We start from the raw sequence: 16445 nt of genomic DNA, 5'->3' as shown, positions 1-16445 counted from the left end.
TCTTTTCTGAACTCTTTCAAGTTTCACAACATCTTTCCGATAGTAAGGAGACCAGAATTGCACGCAATATACCAACAGTGGCCTAACCAATGTCCTGTACAGCCGCAACATGACCTCCCAACTCCTGTACTGAATACTCTGACCAATAAAGTATTGCAAAAATCTGAACTATCACGGTCAACGTGTATTAAAAATATTGTCCTCATTCTGCAAATATATAATTACATTTAATTTAAAAGCAAGATACTGTTTTTTTTTAATCTCCCTGAGTGAACAAATAAGTGCTTTTTTTAAAACTAAGATGCATTCTTATGATGCAATAGTTTTGTAAGAGATGGGACTAAGAGCACACCATTTGGCCCATTGACCTAGCTCTGCCATTCAAAACAATCAAAGCTGATCTGACTGTGGTCTCAACGTCACTTTCCTATCACCCCTCAAAACTGCCAACTCAGTCATCAATAGAAATCTGTCCAACTCAACCTTGGCTATATTCTCTGACCCAACCTGCATTGCTCTTTCATATTCCTAAGAATTCCAAGATTAGCAACTTTCTGAAAGTGGAAATTCCTCTCACCTACTTGTGATACCTTATTTTTAAACTGTGCCTACAATTAACAAGTTCTGAGGAAGGGTAACTCGATCCAAAACCTTAACTCTGATTTCTTTCCACGGATGCTGCTAGAACCGCTGAGTTTTTTCAGCAATTTCTGTTTTTGTTTTTGCAAGCAGAGTTACTCAGCATCTCAGGAACAATCCTGTCAAGATACCTCAAGAACCTGTGTGTTTCAATAAGATCATCTCTTGTTCTTCTAAATGCCAATGAATGACAGAGCCAACAACTTCATGCTGCACTGATCTTTGTTCAGCACTCTAACAAAATAAGAGAAAAGGCATTTCTGTAAATCTAATTTCCAATTTACTTCAAACTACTTAAAGTTCTAATCAAACAAGATTTCTATGTTTCTTGAAAATGTGCTGACCATTCGCATTCAGACAAAACCTACCATCATCACTGGAATCCATTTTGATGTAGTTTTGTTAAAAACTGTTCAAACTAAAACTGTTGGTAACATTTCAGTTTTCTCTCCCAGAGTGTGAAGCATTCCAGACATTTTTTTAAAAGACGAATCAGTTGTTATTACAGCGATTACAGAATTGAATACTTTTGCAAGCATATTAATTTTCAGACAACAGCAGGCCTTTGCATCATTAATACTGAAGTGGTTTTCATTCAGGGATATCTGGCAATACAATGTGACTGAAAATGTGTTGCCAGAAAAGCGCAGCAGGTCAGGCAGCATCCAAGGAACAGGAGAATTGACGTTTCGGGCATAAGCCCTTCTTCAGGAATCCTTCGGGCTTATGCCCGAAACGTCGATTCTCCTGTTCCTTGGATGCTGCCTGACCTGCTGCGCTTTTCCGGCAACACATTTTCAGCTCTGATCTCCAGCATCTGCAGTCCTCACTTTCTCCTCAATACAATGTGACTGCCTCAGCTGCTGCACAGTAGACAGAAAGATGCCCATTCAAGGTAAGACGTTTGATTTACAGCTCAGTGAGCAACACTTCGCCAGAGAGCTGGGAGAGAGCTCAGAGATCAGTCATTCATATCTGCGAATCGTAACCTTTGTTTTGCTGTCCCTCAGCAGCAGCCAAATCTTTGGAACACTCAGTGATAGCAGAATTTCCTATCTTAGAGATAAGTGGCAGTTGGTTCAATGAAAATAGATGAAAACAGAAAATTGCATGATTTGGTACTTTCTTTGATACACTGAATAGTAACATTCTTGACTGAATTTTTGCCACAAGTAGTACATGAGTTCCTCTCTTGCAAAATAAGCCAGCGGCTTTATGTCATTGTCATTCTTTTTGGATGACCATCTGAAAAACAGAAGCAATGCACATTGTTTTCAACAATGGTCAGAAGGGTTGATTATTATGGGGCAATATTGGTATTGCTTCTAAGCCATGGTATTGATGTCAAACACAAAGCAATGTTCAGATCATAGGGCATTTGAGGACTGTTTATGGGACAGATAATGCTGATCACAAGACAGGTAAAGCAAGTCCAAAAGTTGTAACAATGCAATTTTAACAAAGCTTATACTCAAAACCTCAATCTCTATAACTCCACATTGTATAAAATGTGAGATTTAAATAAGTCTCAAATGGCTGTTTTATTTATACTAATGCTGTGACATCAGTTTTGAGTTTATTTTCCTCATTAGCATCTATAATGAACTGAGTTCTGAACATTTGCAACACATTTTCATAAAAGCAATTCTCTATAACAAGCCAACATGATGGAACTTGCATTCTGCTCTGCAGTTTGTTTTCATCATTCAATGGGAGGAATATGTAAGAGGCAGATTGCAGTGTTTGGTTAGGATTTTCAGGATGGTTTCCAGACATTGGAACACTGTCATTCCCAACTGGTCCCCACCAGGTTTTTAAAAACATCACATACACAGGATGTACATTCTCATTACACCCACTTGTTTATCAGCTCAAATTGACTTCAGGAAGTCCCCACTCACCTGCAGCACTGTAACTGTGGATAGATCCTTCATTCTACCTTCTTCATCTTTGAGGTTATAACCTTCTGGCCTCTTATCCCTTTCACTGACCTTCCATAATTTAATCGTTTTATCTATGGAAATCAAAAGGACAAAAGACAATGTCAGCTTTAAGTGATAAACCATTTAATGGTGAGAGTTGAAAATACAGACGTTATGTTGTTTCTTTTCACAAGTACATCATTCTGTTTAAAATGTCTGCGTTGAACAACCCATTGAAACTGATGTTTATTATCCATCCTACTGAATGAGTCAGAGATCAAAATAAACACAAGGTTTGGAAGTCGGCCAAAAGTTGGAAAGAGGAGGAACAGGCCGAGAATTTTCAACTGTGACTGGTACACCATTTCCAGCACAGTCCTGTCTCCATCCCATTTCTGGGGAGGCTCAATAGGGGAGGGAGTGGGGTGGGGTGAGTTGCCCCATATGAGTGTAAGCAGTGGGTGGCCAATTGCAGCCATTAATGGCATGTTTTGAGACTGTTCTACTGCATCAATTGGAAGCTCTGGAGGTGAGGGAGAGAGCAAGTAAACAACAGTGAAACAGAGCCTGAGTGAGAAAGCATGAGTCAGCGAGTGCACCACAAAGCGGGAAGGATAATGTGCGAGAGGGACAGAGTAAATATTATACACCTGCAAATGTTTGTGCACAAATTTCTCCCTAACTCTCCCGCCTGGGAGTTTATTAATCTGGTCATAAGATTCTGTAAAAAGATTCACTGCACCCTAAAGTCAATCTCTTTATGTTCATAACGGTGTCTTCTTTTGACCTCGTGATCTATGCCACATTGCTCCATAGGATCCTAACTACTGGGTCCACTAATGCAAACTTTCAAAAACTGCTTTCTGCTTCAGGTAAAGATCAGAGGTTTAAATAACTTTTCTGCTTGTGCAGATATTCTGGATGGAAATATTTTTTATGTACTGTAAAACAGTCGGGAGGTAATTTTAAACAAAAAAAAACTACTTACAATCCCTGCTTTTGCCACGGGATTAGTCACACAAGACCCTTATTCCTGCACCGGGCATACTCAACAGTGAGATCTGTCCAAGGCTCATGTTGGCAAAAGTGAGGACTGCAGATGCTGTAGATCAGAGTCTAGATTAGAGTTGCGCTGCAAAAGCACAGCAGGTCAGGCAGCATCCGAAGAGCAAGAAAATCCTGATGAAGGTCTTTTGCCCGAAATGTTGATTTCCTACTCCTCGGACGCTGCCTAACCTGCTGTGCTTTTCCAGCACCACTCTAACCTAGAGCCCAAGGTTCATGTTGGCCAAGGGCAAGGACCCTGTACCACCTCCTCCTCTCCATCCTCACTCAATCTCCTCATTGCAGAAATCATCATTAATTTGGTCTGCTGATGTTTTGAATTTAGGACTTTCTAACAGCAAGTAAATAACTGTTCATAACTGAAGTTACTCATGCACTGTATTTAACTAGATTAGATTAGATTACAGTGTGGAAACAGGCCCTTCAGCCCAACAAGTCCACACCGACCCGCCGAAGCGAGATGGTTCCATCGGCTCTGTCAATTCTGCCTCAGTTCAGGATCCAGTGGCAATCCTGGAGCTTGTGGCCACATGCAGTACCATCACTGACCACTGCTACAAGTGGCGCTGCTGTTTCTCGTGGTGTGTAGACCATTGATTGATCAGCAGCTCTTGGAGAAAGAAGCTGATTGGAGTGGGAGTTCCAGGCGTTGGAGTTGGTTTGGAGGAGACCATGGAGCAACTGTAGAGGAGTCAGTGGACAGGCCCACTGCTGCAACCATTAAGTACTGCACAGTACATGAAGATGGTTTATCAGAGGCATCCTATGCCATATTGAGGTGCCAACGTATGGAAGGCAGCATTCAAAGGGAAAGCAAGCTACACCTCATATAAAAACCAGACCATGATACAGCGGAGCAGTGAAAGGTAGCTTTCTAGGCTTCAAATCATGAAAAGGGCCAGAAATAGACTGTGCCACAGATAGCCACAGTTATTTGCTGGAGACCACTACAGACCGCAATCATCAGCTGTGGTTTTCAACTCTATTTCATTATCTTCCAAGCATTCTACAGTGCTGATTTCATAAGATGTTGCTCCATTGCAGCACAGGTCTCATGAAACAATACTTCAGATGCAACAGCCATCAAACAGATGGACGAGGAGAGAGACTCTCTTCACCCTCTGCCATATTGGATTTCCATTGACAGTCATTCTTCCACTTTCTGGGGTAACCATCAGGTTAAAGTATCCTTTAAATGTTCCAAAATGGCAATAATGTTTCTTCAAAAACCTTGTTAAATACACTGCACGAGTAACTTCAGTTATGAACAGTTGTTTTCTTGCTGTTAGGAAGTCCTAAATTCAAAACATCAGCAGACTAAATTAATGATGATTTCTACATCCACTACATTAGTCAACTGACTAGGGACATAATCATAATTAGAATGATAATTGGCCATCTGTAGCTTAGGCCACATGACACATCTTTACATCCGACTAACTCCAGGAAGCATGAACAAGTGAAAAATATAAACAGGTTTTTTTTCTTGCAATAGTACAACTGATCAAAAACTAACTTTGATTAAGTTCACAGGATATTCCATCTTGTGTAAAATAATGATCTTTAACATTGTTATTAAACCTTAATGGAAAAAACAAATTGCTTTTCTTTGATAAACATCTTACAGCTGAGACAATTAAAGGGCGTAAACTGCTTGTCTGTGATGTTTCATGACATTTATACTCCCTCCTTGGGCACAATTGCTTTGTGAATGCAAAAGTAATTGAAAAATAACTACTGAGATTTCAGAATTAACATTATATATGAATTTCAATAATGGCACACCTTAATACAGCTGCTTAACATATTAAAAAAAATCTGTTTAGTCATTCTCAGCAGGCTATCAAACACTGAATGCCTCTCAATGAGAGGTTTGAACTCCAAGCAACCCCACTGTCTCATCTGTACCACAAAGCCAGAAACAATTCATTCACCAGTGAGCTATTTGCCATCCTTAAGGGTACTGTTGGAGAATGGAGTTAGGGCCTCATCACATTCTCCATCAGGGTGGAGGTGGTAATTTCGTAAGAGTAAAATGCCCAACTGCCATCCTTCTGCCCAATTAAAGGCACCCTCTCACTAAGTTAGCAAAAGGGCAGGGTATTAATTTCTACGCTCCAATCCCAGTTTAATATTTACTTCAAACCTCAGTCTCTCATTCCTACATTACATCACGGAGTACACTTCATAAAATACTTCATTAATTCTAAAATGTTTTGAGACTTCAAATGATTGTGAAAAGCAGAATAGAAGTGTAAGGCATTAAGTAGTGAGGTAGTTACTGGACTCTGAAAGAGAAATTGTTCATTACTTTATGGTAATCTGACCAAAACTATGTTATGAACTAGACTAATGAGGCAATATAAAATGTCTGGTCTACACTTATTCTAAAATATTTTGGAACACCTAAATTCCACTTGTTAAAATCCAGAGTAAGTAGAACAAATAGAATTTTGGTTAAAAGGATATTTTAGGACAATTTACACCTCTTCAAATAATGAACAGAAACCTTGGGTTAATTCACACATCATTAGAATAGCAATAACTGCCTCAGAATGGAAGGACGTGTCAAAAAGTTTGTTGCAATTTTATTTTTATCTGCTAAAGATGAACATTGGCCAATCTCCTTTGTCAAAAAAAGCTGTGGAATGAAACGTAGTTTTAAAATTCAATCCAGTTCGAATTAATTTTTACTATTGGGAAGATTTAGCGTCTAAACAGACTCAAGGAATCCACATGCTGTTGTTATCAGGTAGTGGCTATAGTTAAATTCTAATCACATCACAGAAGGAGAATGTGACAAAATGGGAACTGCATCTTGGCAAAATAAACTAGACGAAATGTAATTAAACTCACTAATGTGACAATGAGTAACATTCCAGTGTTTCTGCTCATATTGTGAATAGTTAGCACTTGCTCAAATAGAAATTCCAACAAGCATCTGTATATCGATCAATCTAATACTATTACCCTACCTGCCACTGAGAAACATATCGATTTTCCTTTCGGCAAGCATCATTGTATTCCTCTCAAAATTAATTTATTTCATTTTAAAAATTGTTCATACAAATGTTACTTAATTGGGGAAAATGCTCAATGAAAACAATTTTGAAAAGCCATTCTAATGGAAGTTAAATTCTTAAGTTTTCCTCATACTTACTTTAATGCGTATGTAACTTTGATAATAAGTATCTCACTCTTTAACACAGCAGAAAAAAAAAGTAAGAGGTGTACATTACCAGTTGATAACAATTTGCATCTGACAAACACAACCTTGTGTCTTACTACAGCAAATCACCACTAAATCCAGATCTATAGAACATTACAGCGCAGTACAGGCTCTTCAGCCCTCGGAGTTGCGCCGACCTGTCATACCAATCTGAAGCCCATCTAACTTACACTAATCCATGTACGTCCATATGCTTGTCCATTGACAACTTAAATGTTTCACTTAGGTTAATTTTCTGAAGATTTGGAAATAAAACTAATTTAAAAGCCATATTTTCAAAACCCATGTGCATCCATAATTGGAGAAAAGGAACATCAGATTAAAGATACAAGTTGTTTCCCTCCAGAGACAAAACCATGAGCGACTTGTGAACATGACAAGGTTAATTGAAAAGACACCTTATCTGTTGTGTTGAAAAATCCTATGATTGGAAAAGTAAGGGTCAAAAGGAGCCAGGTATCAACAAGGCGATCTGACTTTTGGAACTAAGCTCGAGGAAGCAGTCAGCACAGGACTCCCACTGGCAGGAATCAAAAAGCAGAGAACTTTCCAACCTAGGTACTAAGAAAGCATGACATTTAAGTCATGTTAGATGTTTAACTGTAGGATAGCAACTTAGCACAATCATTATTTTTACAATGAGCTGGAATAATCAGCATTGTTAAAGTGTGCAGATATATTTATTGCTTAACACTTTCAGCATTGAACAAAGCAGGCTAAGAATTAAACACAGTTTTGCCTCATCTAATGTTATTTTGGTCTGACCTCAGATAGGTTAAAGAAATTCAGTACCATCTTGAGACTGAATGTGCACTGGATTTGGGTCAGGCAATTCAGGCAAGTGGTGATTCAGGCCAATCCAGTTGGGTGGGGCCAAGGGTTACAGAGTGCAGGAACAGACCAATATGCAAGCAGTGAAGCAGGTAACAAGCCTGACATCATGTCGCATCCAGCTGAGATATCCAGGTAAGTTTAAAAAAATAGTTGCATGTCACATTCCAGAAGAGTCCAGTTATTGGTCAGCTCCAGTTTTCTTGCTTTTGAGAGGGTCTACCTGTATTACTGCTGAAACGTGGGGTCATCTGGGTCAATTCACAAGCATCTCATAGGTCACCTGATCATACAAGTCATGATTGATGAAACACAAATACAGAAATTGCCAGTGAAACTCAGCAGGACTGACAGCATCTGTGAAGAGAAAGAAAAGTTATTGCTTTGAGTCCAGTAACCCTTCTTTGGAACTGATTACAGCTAGGAAAAATATATCATATGTGCTGATGATGGGGTTTGTTGGGGTGGGGTGGGGGAGGGCTATAAAGATGGCACAGGGACAGGAGGAAGAAGAGCCAAGAGAGTGTGAGCAAGAGAGGATAAAAAGATAGTAAATCAAAGGGATTGTTGATAGTAGGCCAAGGAGGAAGGAATGCTAGCTGGGTGATAATGGGGATTATGAGTAATTAAAAATGGGGTAGCTGTGCAGAAAAGTTTCAATGTGGGGGGTGGGTAATAAAAATGGAAGGTGGTGTTCGTGCTCTAAAAATGGTTAAACTCAATGTTGAGTTTTGAAGGCTGTCAGGTCCCCAAGCAAAGGATGTGATGCTGTTCCTCCAGTTTGAATTGACCCGTGCTGGAGCACAGCAGCAAGCCTGAAACACAGCTGGTGGTGTTTTGAAGTGGCAGGTAATGGAAGCTCAGGAATCATAAAGCAGTGACCCAGTCTGCATTTCATTTCCCCCAACGTAAGAGATCACATTGTGAACAGCGATTACAAGAGATTGGATTGAGTGAAGTGCTAAAAAATTAGAGAGTATGGACACCATTTTCCATGACAATTACCCACACCCAAACCAAACCCCAGGTCTTGTCCTGGCATAGGTTGCTTTCAACACAACCAACCCACTTTCACCCACTCACGTCCCTCGTCATCACCTATTTAGCTTCTCCTTTCTTCCTTGGTTTATTATTATCAACAATCCCTTGTCTGCCTACTCTTTTTATTCTCTCTTGCTGGACTCCTTATCCTCGCACCGCACCCCCCCCCCTCCATCCCCTGTCATTAGCATAAGAACCATCTTTTCCTAACTGCTATAAATTCTGAAAGAGACTCACTGGACTTGAAATATAAACTCTGTCTTCTCTCCGCAGACTGAGTTTCTACAGCAATTACTGTTTTTGTTTGTTTCATGTCTTCAGTGTCTACAGTTCTTTGTTTCATTTTCATGATTGGTGCAAGTCAGCTTCCATGCAATGTTGTTAAACAGGGTGGTCACAGGAGAGATCGATATCAATGAACAGAGGAAACCTGAATTCTTAGTAATTTTGCAAACGTTTTAATCTGGACTATCAATCAGGTTACCTGTGAATGTTTCTTCTTGAGACACATCCTATAATCCTACATTTCTCAGAAACAAAGGTTCTGGGATGCAGTTTTTTTTAAAAACACATTGCTTCAGGGTGCGCCCTTTCATCTGGTGTGCTGATATTGCTCTTTTAACAAGGCTAAGTTTCTTTGTTTTTTTCCCCCCAGAGGGGTTGTAAAGGCAGCCGTTCCAATATGTCTGGAAACAGCTACTTAAAACACTTGTACAATGAAAGGTGAGCGGACAATTCTCCAGTTCAGGGTTTGGTTTAGTTTGAGCAAGTTGTTTTGTTTGTAGTTGCTGGTCAAGTGCTGGGGACCGAAAGCAGTAGTTCCATGTTGACCCTCTCTCTCTCTCTCTCTCTCTCTCTCTCTCAGATCTCTCATTTAAGAACCAGTGTTTGATTTTACCTTTTGTGCCAAGGGGATGTTTATGGAATGTTGTGTTTTCATGTTGATTGGGTTCTCAGATAATTTATTATTCTATATTCAGTTCTCTTTTGTTCACCTGTAAATAAATGCTGTTTTGTTTCAAACTGAATGGTTGGGCCAGCTGCATCACTTCTGCAATATCCACTTTACACCTGCTTAAAACAACTAATAAAGTTAGTGTCTGGGCTACCTTTTTGAAATGTTTTAAGCGGGGCTGCCCTGGTCCAAAACAATGGTTAAATAAAAAAGTTAAATCTTTAATTGTTTTACTGTCCACACCAAAATATAAACATTTTAACACAATTTAGGCATAGTGCAGTCATAACTTGGTCTTTTTAAACATACCTCTCTCCTCTAATTTGTATTCTATGCATAGGCATGTTCGCAGCAGAGTTGGCCTAATTCTACTATTCGCATCTAACATTAGTGACTATTGGGTCTCGATGTCATTCCTCAAATACCATTCATTCTCCCTTTGTCTTTTGATTGGTGTATTCCACCATTTGTTCCACTTGCTCACACTTTAACAGCATAAATACTATCATTTTTCAGCCCTCTTCAATTCTGAGGATCAGTTATATTTGACTTGAAACATTACCTCGGTTTCTCTCTCCAGAGCCAGTTTGTAATAATAGCCATTATGTATATTCCTTATTGTTAAATAAAGTTTAACTCTTCTGATTTTGCAACAGCATCAAATATAAATTGCTGGTTCCCTTATCCTTGCCAGGTAGTTTACAAATTGCATTATCACAGCAGCATTCCCCTGTAAATGTCGAAAGGTTCATCACAAAGTAGAGAGAGAGGGATAACTGGTAGTGGTGTGGAGGTTACAGGTAGGAGAGTTAGAGCTGAAATATGATCAGGGATTACGTTTTCAAGAGGCATTTTAAAATGAGAAGTGTTTAGGGAGAAAAAGTGTATATTCACTCACCATTTGTAGACAGGAGGAAGTGGGCTGCATTCTGTTGTGGCAGCCAGCGGATCTTGTTAATCTTTTCTTCAATTTCCAGGCTTTTTAGGTAATCGAACTCAGGCTCATGGCTCTGGAAGGTGCTGTAAACATTGTACTCACCTTGGTGGTGAGGCTGGTTTTTTGTCTAAAAGAAATGGAAGAGTTAATTTTAAATCAGAAGCAGGAGATCAATGGATTGGATGTGGGCATGTGCAGGGAAAAACAGGAAACAAAATGAGTCAACAAATATTCAGACGTTTTGGGAAACACAAGATTTCTTTCTCTAAACTGCGAAATGATCTTGCAAGAGCTTTTGTCGGAATCAGATGCCTTAAAGTTTATCTGTATTACATACCATAAATGCTCCCATAGAAGTCAAATATTTTCAACCTGAAGTTTATGGGGGGGGGGGGGGGGCGGGGAAAGGGGGGAATGTAAATGGTGGACCAATATCTAGGTAAAATGTCCAAGGGGTTGAAACCCTTGCCAGTTTATGAGGGGGGCTGTTAGTGGAATAATCTCAGTGGTTACTGGCCTTGGTCCTGAATTCACCAAGAAACTGCTGTCCCAGTACATCTATTTCTGATCGTTCAAGAAACTCAACAACGGTCAAAAATATTCACCAAACCCTTCCTGCCAGCCCCACTCACCAAATCCAATTTGAGGTATGTCAAAATTAAGTGCCTTTTCATTAGTCCAAGACTAGAGGGCTTATGTTTCAAGTGAAAATGGAACGATTTAAAAGGGACCTAAGGGGCAATTTATTCACGCAGAGAGTGGTACGTGTATGAAATGAGCTACCAGAGGAAGTGGAGGAGGCTGGTACAATTACACCATTTGAAAGCCATCTGGATGGGTCTATAAATAGGAAGAGCTTGGAGGGATATGGGCTGGGTCCTGGCAAATGGGACTAGATTAAATTAGGACATCTGGTCAGCATGGAAGAGTTGGACTGCAAGGTCTGTTTCCGTGCTGTCCATCTCTATGACTAGAGTCAAAATGTCAAGAGCTAACTTAGCTGTAATAAATGAAAAATAAATAATTTTAGCAAAGAGTCCAAAATCAACTTTATCACAGGGTCAACTATATCTGGTAATGGTTAGATCGGTTGTGGGAGAACTTCAAACTTGCAACGTTTTTAAGTTATTTCCTTCTATTGAGATTGTGAGCATTTGACTCCAGGAACCTGGTGTATAAGGAGTTGAGATTTCATTTCCAGTTTACACTATTCAATTTAAGCAGCAGCTTGGTGGATGATCATAGGTCTCTTGGTTTACGGATTAGTGCAAAGAGTAAAACAAAAAATAAAATCAATCAATCTTGCAAACCCTAAATAAAATCCTTTAATTCTGACAAAAAAGTTTGTATTTGAGAGTTTGTTTGACTCCCTTTGAGATGAACGGTACGTGATTTATTTATTTTGGCATTTTTTTAAAAATGGTTTCAATTTCAAACTAATGGCATATAGAGATTTGTGATAAGGTTTAAAACTTAACTCTGTCAGTTTTCCTGGAACTATGATTTAAAACCAATGTGTGTTAAACAGCAGATCTGCAGTTTTTGGACTATTACAGCCATAGTGTCAGAGAGATGTACAGCATGAAACAAACCTTGCGGTCCAATTCATTCATGCCATCTGGATATCCTAAGCTAATTTAGTACCATGTGCCAGCACTTGGCCCATATCCCTCTAAACCCTTCCTATTCATATACCCAACCAGACATCTTTTAAATGTTGCAATTGTACTAGCGGCACGGTGGCACAGTGGTTAGCACTGCTGCCTCACAGCGCCAGAGACCCAGGTTCAATTCCCGCCTCAGGCGACTCTCTGTGTGGAGTTTGCACATTCTCCCTGTGTCTGCGTGGGTTTCCTCCGGGTGCTCCGGTTTCCTCCCACAATCCAAAAATGTGCAGGTTAGGTGAATTGACCATGCTAAATTGTCCGTAGTGTTAGGTATAGGAGTAAATGTAGGAGTATGGGTCTGGGAGGTATACGCTTCGGCGGGACGGCGTGGACTTGTTGGGCCGAAGGGCCTGTTTCCACACTGTAAGTAATCTAATCTAATCTAATCTAATCTAGCCTCCACCACTTCTTCTGGTAGCTCATTCCATACATGTACCACCCACTGTGCGAAAACGTTGCCTCGTAGGTCCCTTTTAAACTTTTCCCCTCTCACCTTCTATGCCCTCTAGTATTAATGGAAGTCTGTTTACATTATGGGGGTTTACGCTTCAGGTAAAGAAAAATCTAGCCATTAGTTTAGTAGAAGCTCAGATAAGCACGTATTTTTAAAAGTTAGTTCAAAAGCTTTTAGCAGTTCAAAAGAGGCCATAGTGTTAGAATCCTCGCGTTTTTATTCTTTTATCAATTTTGAATTTAGAGCTGGAGATGACTTGTGAAGCTTGGGACAACTTGTGGTAAAAGGCAAAAAAGCAGAACAAACAAGCTTTGCTAGGCCATTGGCTCATTGCAAAGTTAGTCTTGCTTAAAAAATTCTAACAGACACAGTGAGCTCCAGGAGCAGCACTGCATTTAAATGGTTAGCAGAGGTTGACTATTAATGAAGGCAATATCTAGAAATTGGTTCCAGCAAGTCTGGAAGAGACTCTTTGTTTAAGCAGATGGTATTTGTTGAATGCTAATCAAGGCCTCAGGTAAAGTCGATTAGGGCTGAATCAGAATTAAAGTTGTTTTCTGAGAGATGGTTCTGGATTGCTGCGCAGACAGCAAGTAGTTTTGAAAGCTTCCTGCATAATCTGCTATACCAACTTACGGAAGCTTTAAGAGTAGGAGCTGAGTTAGAAGCATTATTGCCTTTGCCTCAACAAACTGAGAAGATGACAGTGATCAACGTTTCCGAAAAGCATCCAAGTGGACCATATCTATTCCTGTGAAACAATGCATTGTGAAAGTCATTTAAGTAATCTGGCCAATTTTCATTTCCTTTTACTTATCCTTTAACTGTGTTTGGCTTTCAGTCTGCCTTTTGTGAATGGGGGCTGAAAACAAATGTTTTGAATTTAAAGCATTGACATTAATTAGATTACCATGTTGTTTAATTTTCTCTCTGCTGGAGTTATTGTGTCTTTACCGAATAGTCAAGTCTTTTGTTTAAGATACAAACCCAGTGCCTGGAAGTTAATTATTTGAGAAGTCTGGGATTGATTATTCAAAGGTCTACTTAAGAACCACTGGAGTGATTTGGGGGTCTTTGATGGTTTAATTTTCAGTGCTGTGAATACAGAGGTAGAAAAGCCAATTTGGTTCAGCTGCCTGTCTCTTGTAACAACACTGAGGTCAGAAACAAGTACAGTCTCTTCCTACGAAAGCAGATCATTCACAGCAATCAACAATGTTACCTCAATGAAAAAGATTCTAGATTACAAAATTTACAGACCAGAAATGATTGGTGCTTTGGCTGTTCAAAGCTGAGAAAGCTTAAGATCCCAGTTCAGTGAGTTTTCAAGAGGAGGTCTTCATAATTCAGAATTGAGAAAATGCAGTTAAGTTAAAACGATAGATTGCTCTCGATCTTTGACTAACTATAAAGTGATGTTCAGGAATGGATGGAATTTTGTTTGGACACATCCCTCAAACAGTGTGATGTGTATAACAGCTTGGTTTGTTTAGATTTGTTTTGTTTCTTTTGAGTAACAGACCTCTGTTTATTGTTTAAATCCATAATCTATAGCCTTGAGTGTTTATACTTCAGCAAAAGACCATTGCATTACGTTTTTAAGAAAAGAAATGATCTTTGCAGTCATTCTGCAATCTGACTCATCCAGTACCAACATCAGCTGGGATAACTGATGCAAACAGAGACTGACAGTCAATACTGAATGACACAATCGAAAAGGGCATGAGTGGCTGTGGATCTATGTCCCAAAGAAAAAGCTTCACATCTTCAAGGAAGGAAAGAAAATCATTGGTGGGGGGGAGGTGCAAGGAGAGAGTAGTGTAGAAATTTTATTCAAGGTCAGATATAGCCATTTCCCATTGATATGGCTAAATCATTGTCATGTTGTTTTGGTTATCGGTTCCTTTTTAAACCATTGCAATGGCCCTTTTTAATGGAGAAATGTTCTGCCATTGCTGACTTTAAGATCTAGAAGGAAACTAATAAAAAATGCTCTTCATTTAAAAAGCATCGAAACAGGAGACGTCTATTTGGGAATTGGACTTTGATAAACAATTCCAGTTTCAGTGTCATTCAGGTAAACAATCTGATTCCTTCACACAGCTGTAAAACATAGGATGAACCTTCCAGCAACGTTAGTCAACAAAACAGGTTGTCAGCATCCATACTTTTTATTGGGATGATGTTGCTTTTGCTTATATCAGAATGCTTTGATACTCAATAGCAGCACTTTCAGCTTTTTACATTTACAATGGTACTAGGGGATGAGTGTACTTCTGAATATCCACCCAATGAAGGAGGAGTAGCTTAATTACTCCACTTACTTTCCTGGCAACATAAATGAAAATGTTTTACCAGCTGAGAAAGTTCAACAGATACTGAAAGTAATAGCGAAACTTGTCAGACAGATAAGAATGTCCTATCATAATAGTTCATTACAATAAAAAGTGTCCTTTTATAAGTGACATCACAATTTCTAAACACTCACCTCTTGCTCTCTCTGAAATATAACAACTCGACCTCCCTTGTCCCCAGTAGCCAACAATTCCCCAGTGTGATTGAACTCTACGGTAGAAATTATATCAGCTGAAAAAGATGGAAACAAGCATTTAAAATAAAACTAAAACAGAATTATAAAGCAACTTTGCTTATTTTGACTTAACAAGGAAGAGTTGAATATCTCTTCAGATTCAAAATAAATGTAACCTCTCTAATCCAGAATGCTTGGGATCAGGTTATTCCTGGACTTTGGAATTTTCTGAATTATGGAATGAGGTTAGGTCACCTTGTCACCAGCATGAACAAAAAAACCCACCTATATGTTAATTATTCACCTGATGCATGTAGCAGAGATGGAACATTACAAAGCACTAGTTGAAATTCTTTTTGAAAAATTGCATCTTTCAAGTTTGCCTTCTCAAAGCACTGGACTAAAGCAATTGCCTTGAGCATCTTAAAAATAATTTGAGGCAACTAAATTTCAGAATAAGAGATTTCTGGCCATATCGGTTGCAGCAGATTTATTTTCAGAAGTTAAATAAGGAACAGTTGTACAATGTCGCAATTATGATGTTATTAGACGATTATATTTTGAATCTAAACCTTAAAATTAAGATTGAATGAAAGAGGTCATGATTTAGAGTCTGACTGAGTGGTGTAAATGTTCAAGATCAAAAAAAGGCTAAGATTATTTTACTGAGTAGAAGGTGCAAGGCATTTATGCTGGAAAAATTCAGGCTCTGAATTTCAGGAGTAGATTCCAAGTCTCCCAGAAAAATACCGAGCTGCGAGCACATCTAAAATGGAGAGAGTGGGGGGTCAGGGATAGTTAATTCATATTTTAACCGAAACACAAAGTTAACATGCTTCACTTGAAGGGAAGGAGAACAGAGGAAGTTATTTCTTTGAGATCAGTTTACGGGCTTCCTTAAAAATCAATGATCACCTCACACAGAGAACAGTTGAGTGTTCAATAGACAAATGAGACTGCTTGGCTTTGTGAACTACCATGACCAACTTCTCACGGGAGATCTCTAATCAAGGAGATGCATCCTTCGCCATCTAAGTATTCTGGAGATCCACCATGGTATGGCCAGGGGAGAAGTTTCATTGAAATTAGCTTTAGGAAACACTCCAATAAGTGATGCAAGTGCCTACAGAAATTCATCCAAAGTTACTACTTAGTCATGGTAATACAAAAATCCA

The 16445-nt window shown here is 39.2% G+C and overlaps 1 protein-coding gene across 5 annotated transcripts in view; it reads right to left on the bottom strand.

Moving 5' to 3' along the window:
• The window catches only part of LOC122539411 (serine/threonine-protein phosphatase 2A 55 kDa regulatory subunit B gamma isoform), a 343268-nt gene that overhangs the window by 118581 nt on the left and 208242 nt on the right, over positions 1–16445 (bottom strand). For all 5 annotated transcript variants that reach the window (XM_043674223.1, XM_043674219.1, XM_043674221.1 and 2 more), the window contains 3 exons: positions 15229–15326; positions 10581–10746; positions 2541–2653 (listed from right to left, as the gene is read on the bottom strand). In XM_043674223.1, the coding sequence (XP_043530158.1) occupies positions 2541–2653; positions 10581–10746; positions 15229–15326 (377 nt within the window). The remainder of the gene's footprint in view (positions 1–2540; positions 2654–10580; positions 10747–15228; positions 15327–16445) is intronic.

The sequence above is a fragment of the Chiloscyllium plagiosum genome, chromosome 32, assembly GCF_004010195.1.
Source record: "Chiloscyllium plagiosum isolate BGI_BamShark_2017 chromosome 32, ASM401019v2, whole genome shotgun sequence".
Classification (NCBI taxonomy): Eukaryota; Metazoa; Chordata; class Chondrichthyes; order Orectolobiformes; family Hemiscylliidae; genus Chiloscyllium; species Chiloscyllium plagiosum.
This window is presented reverse-complemented; position numbering and strand designations above follow the sequence as displayed.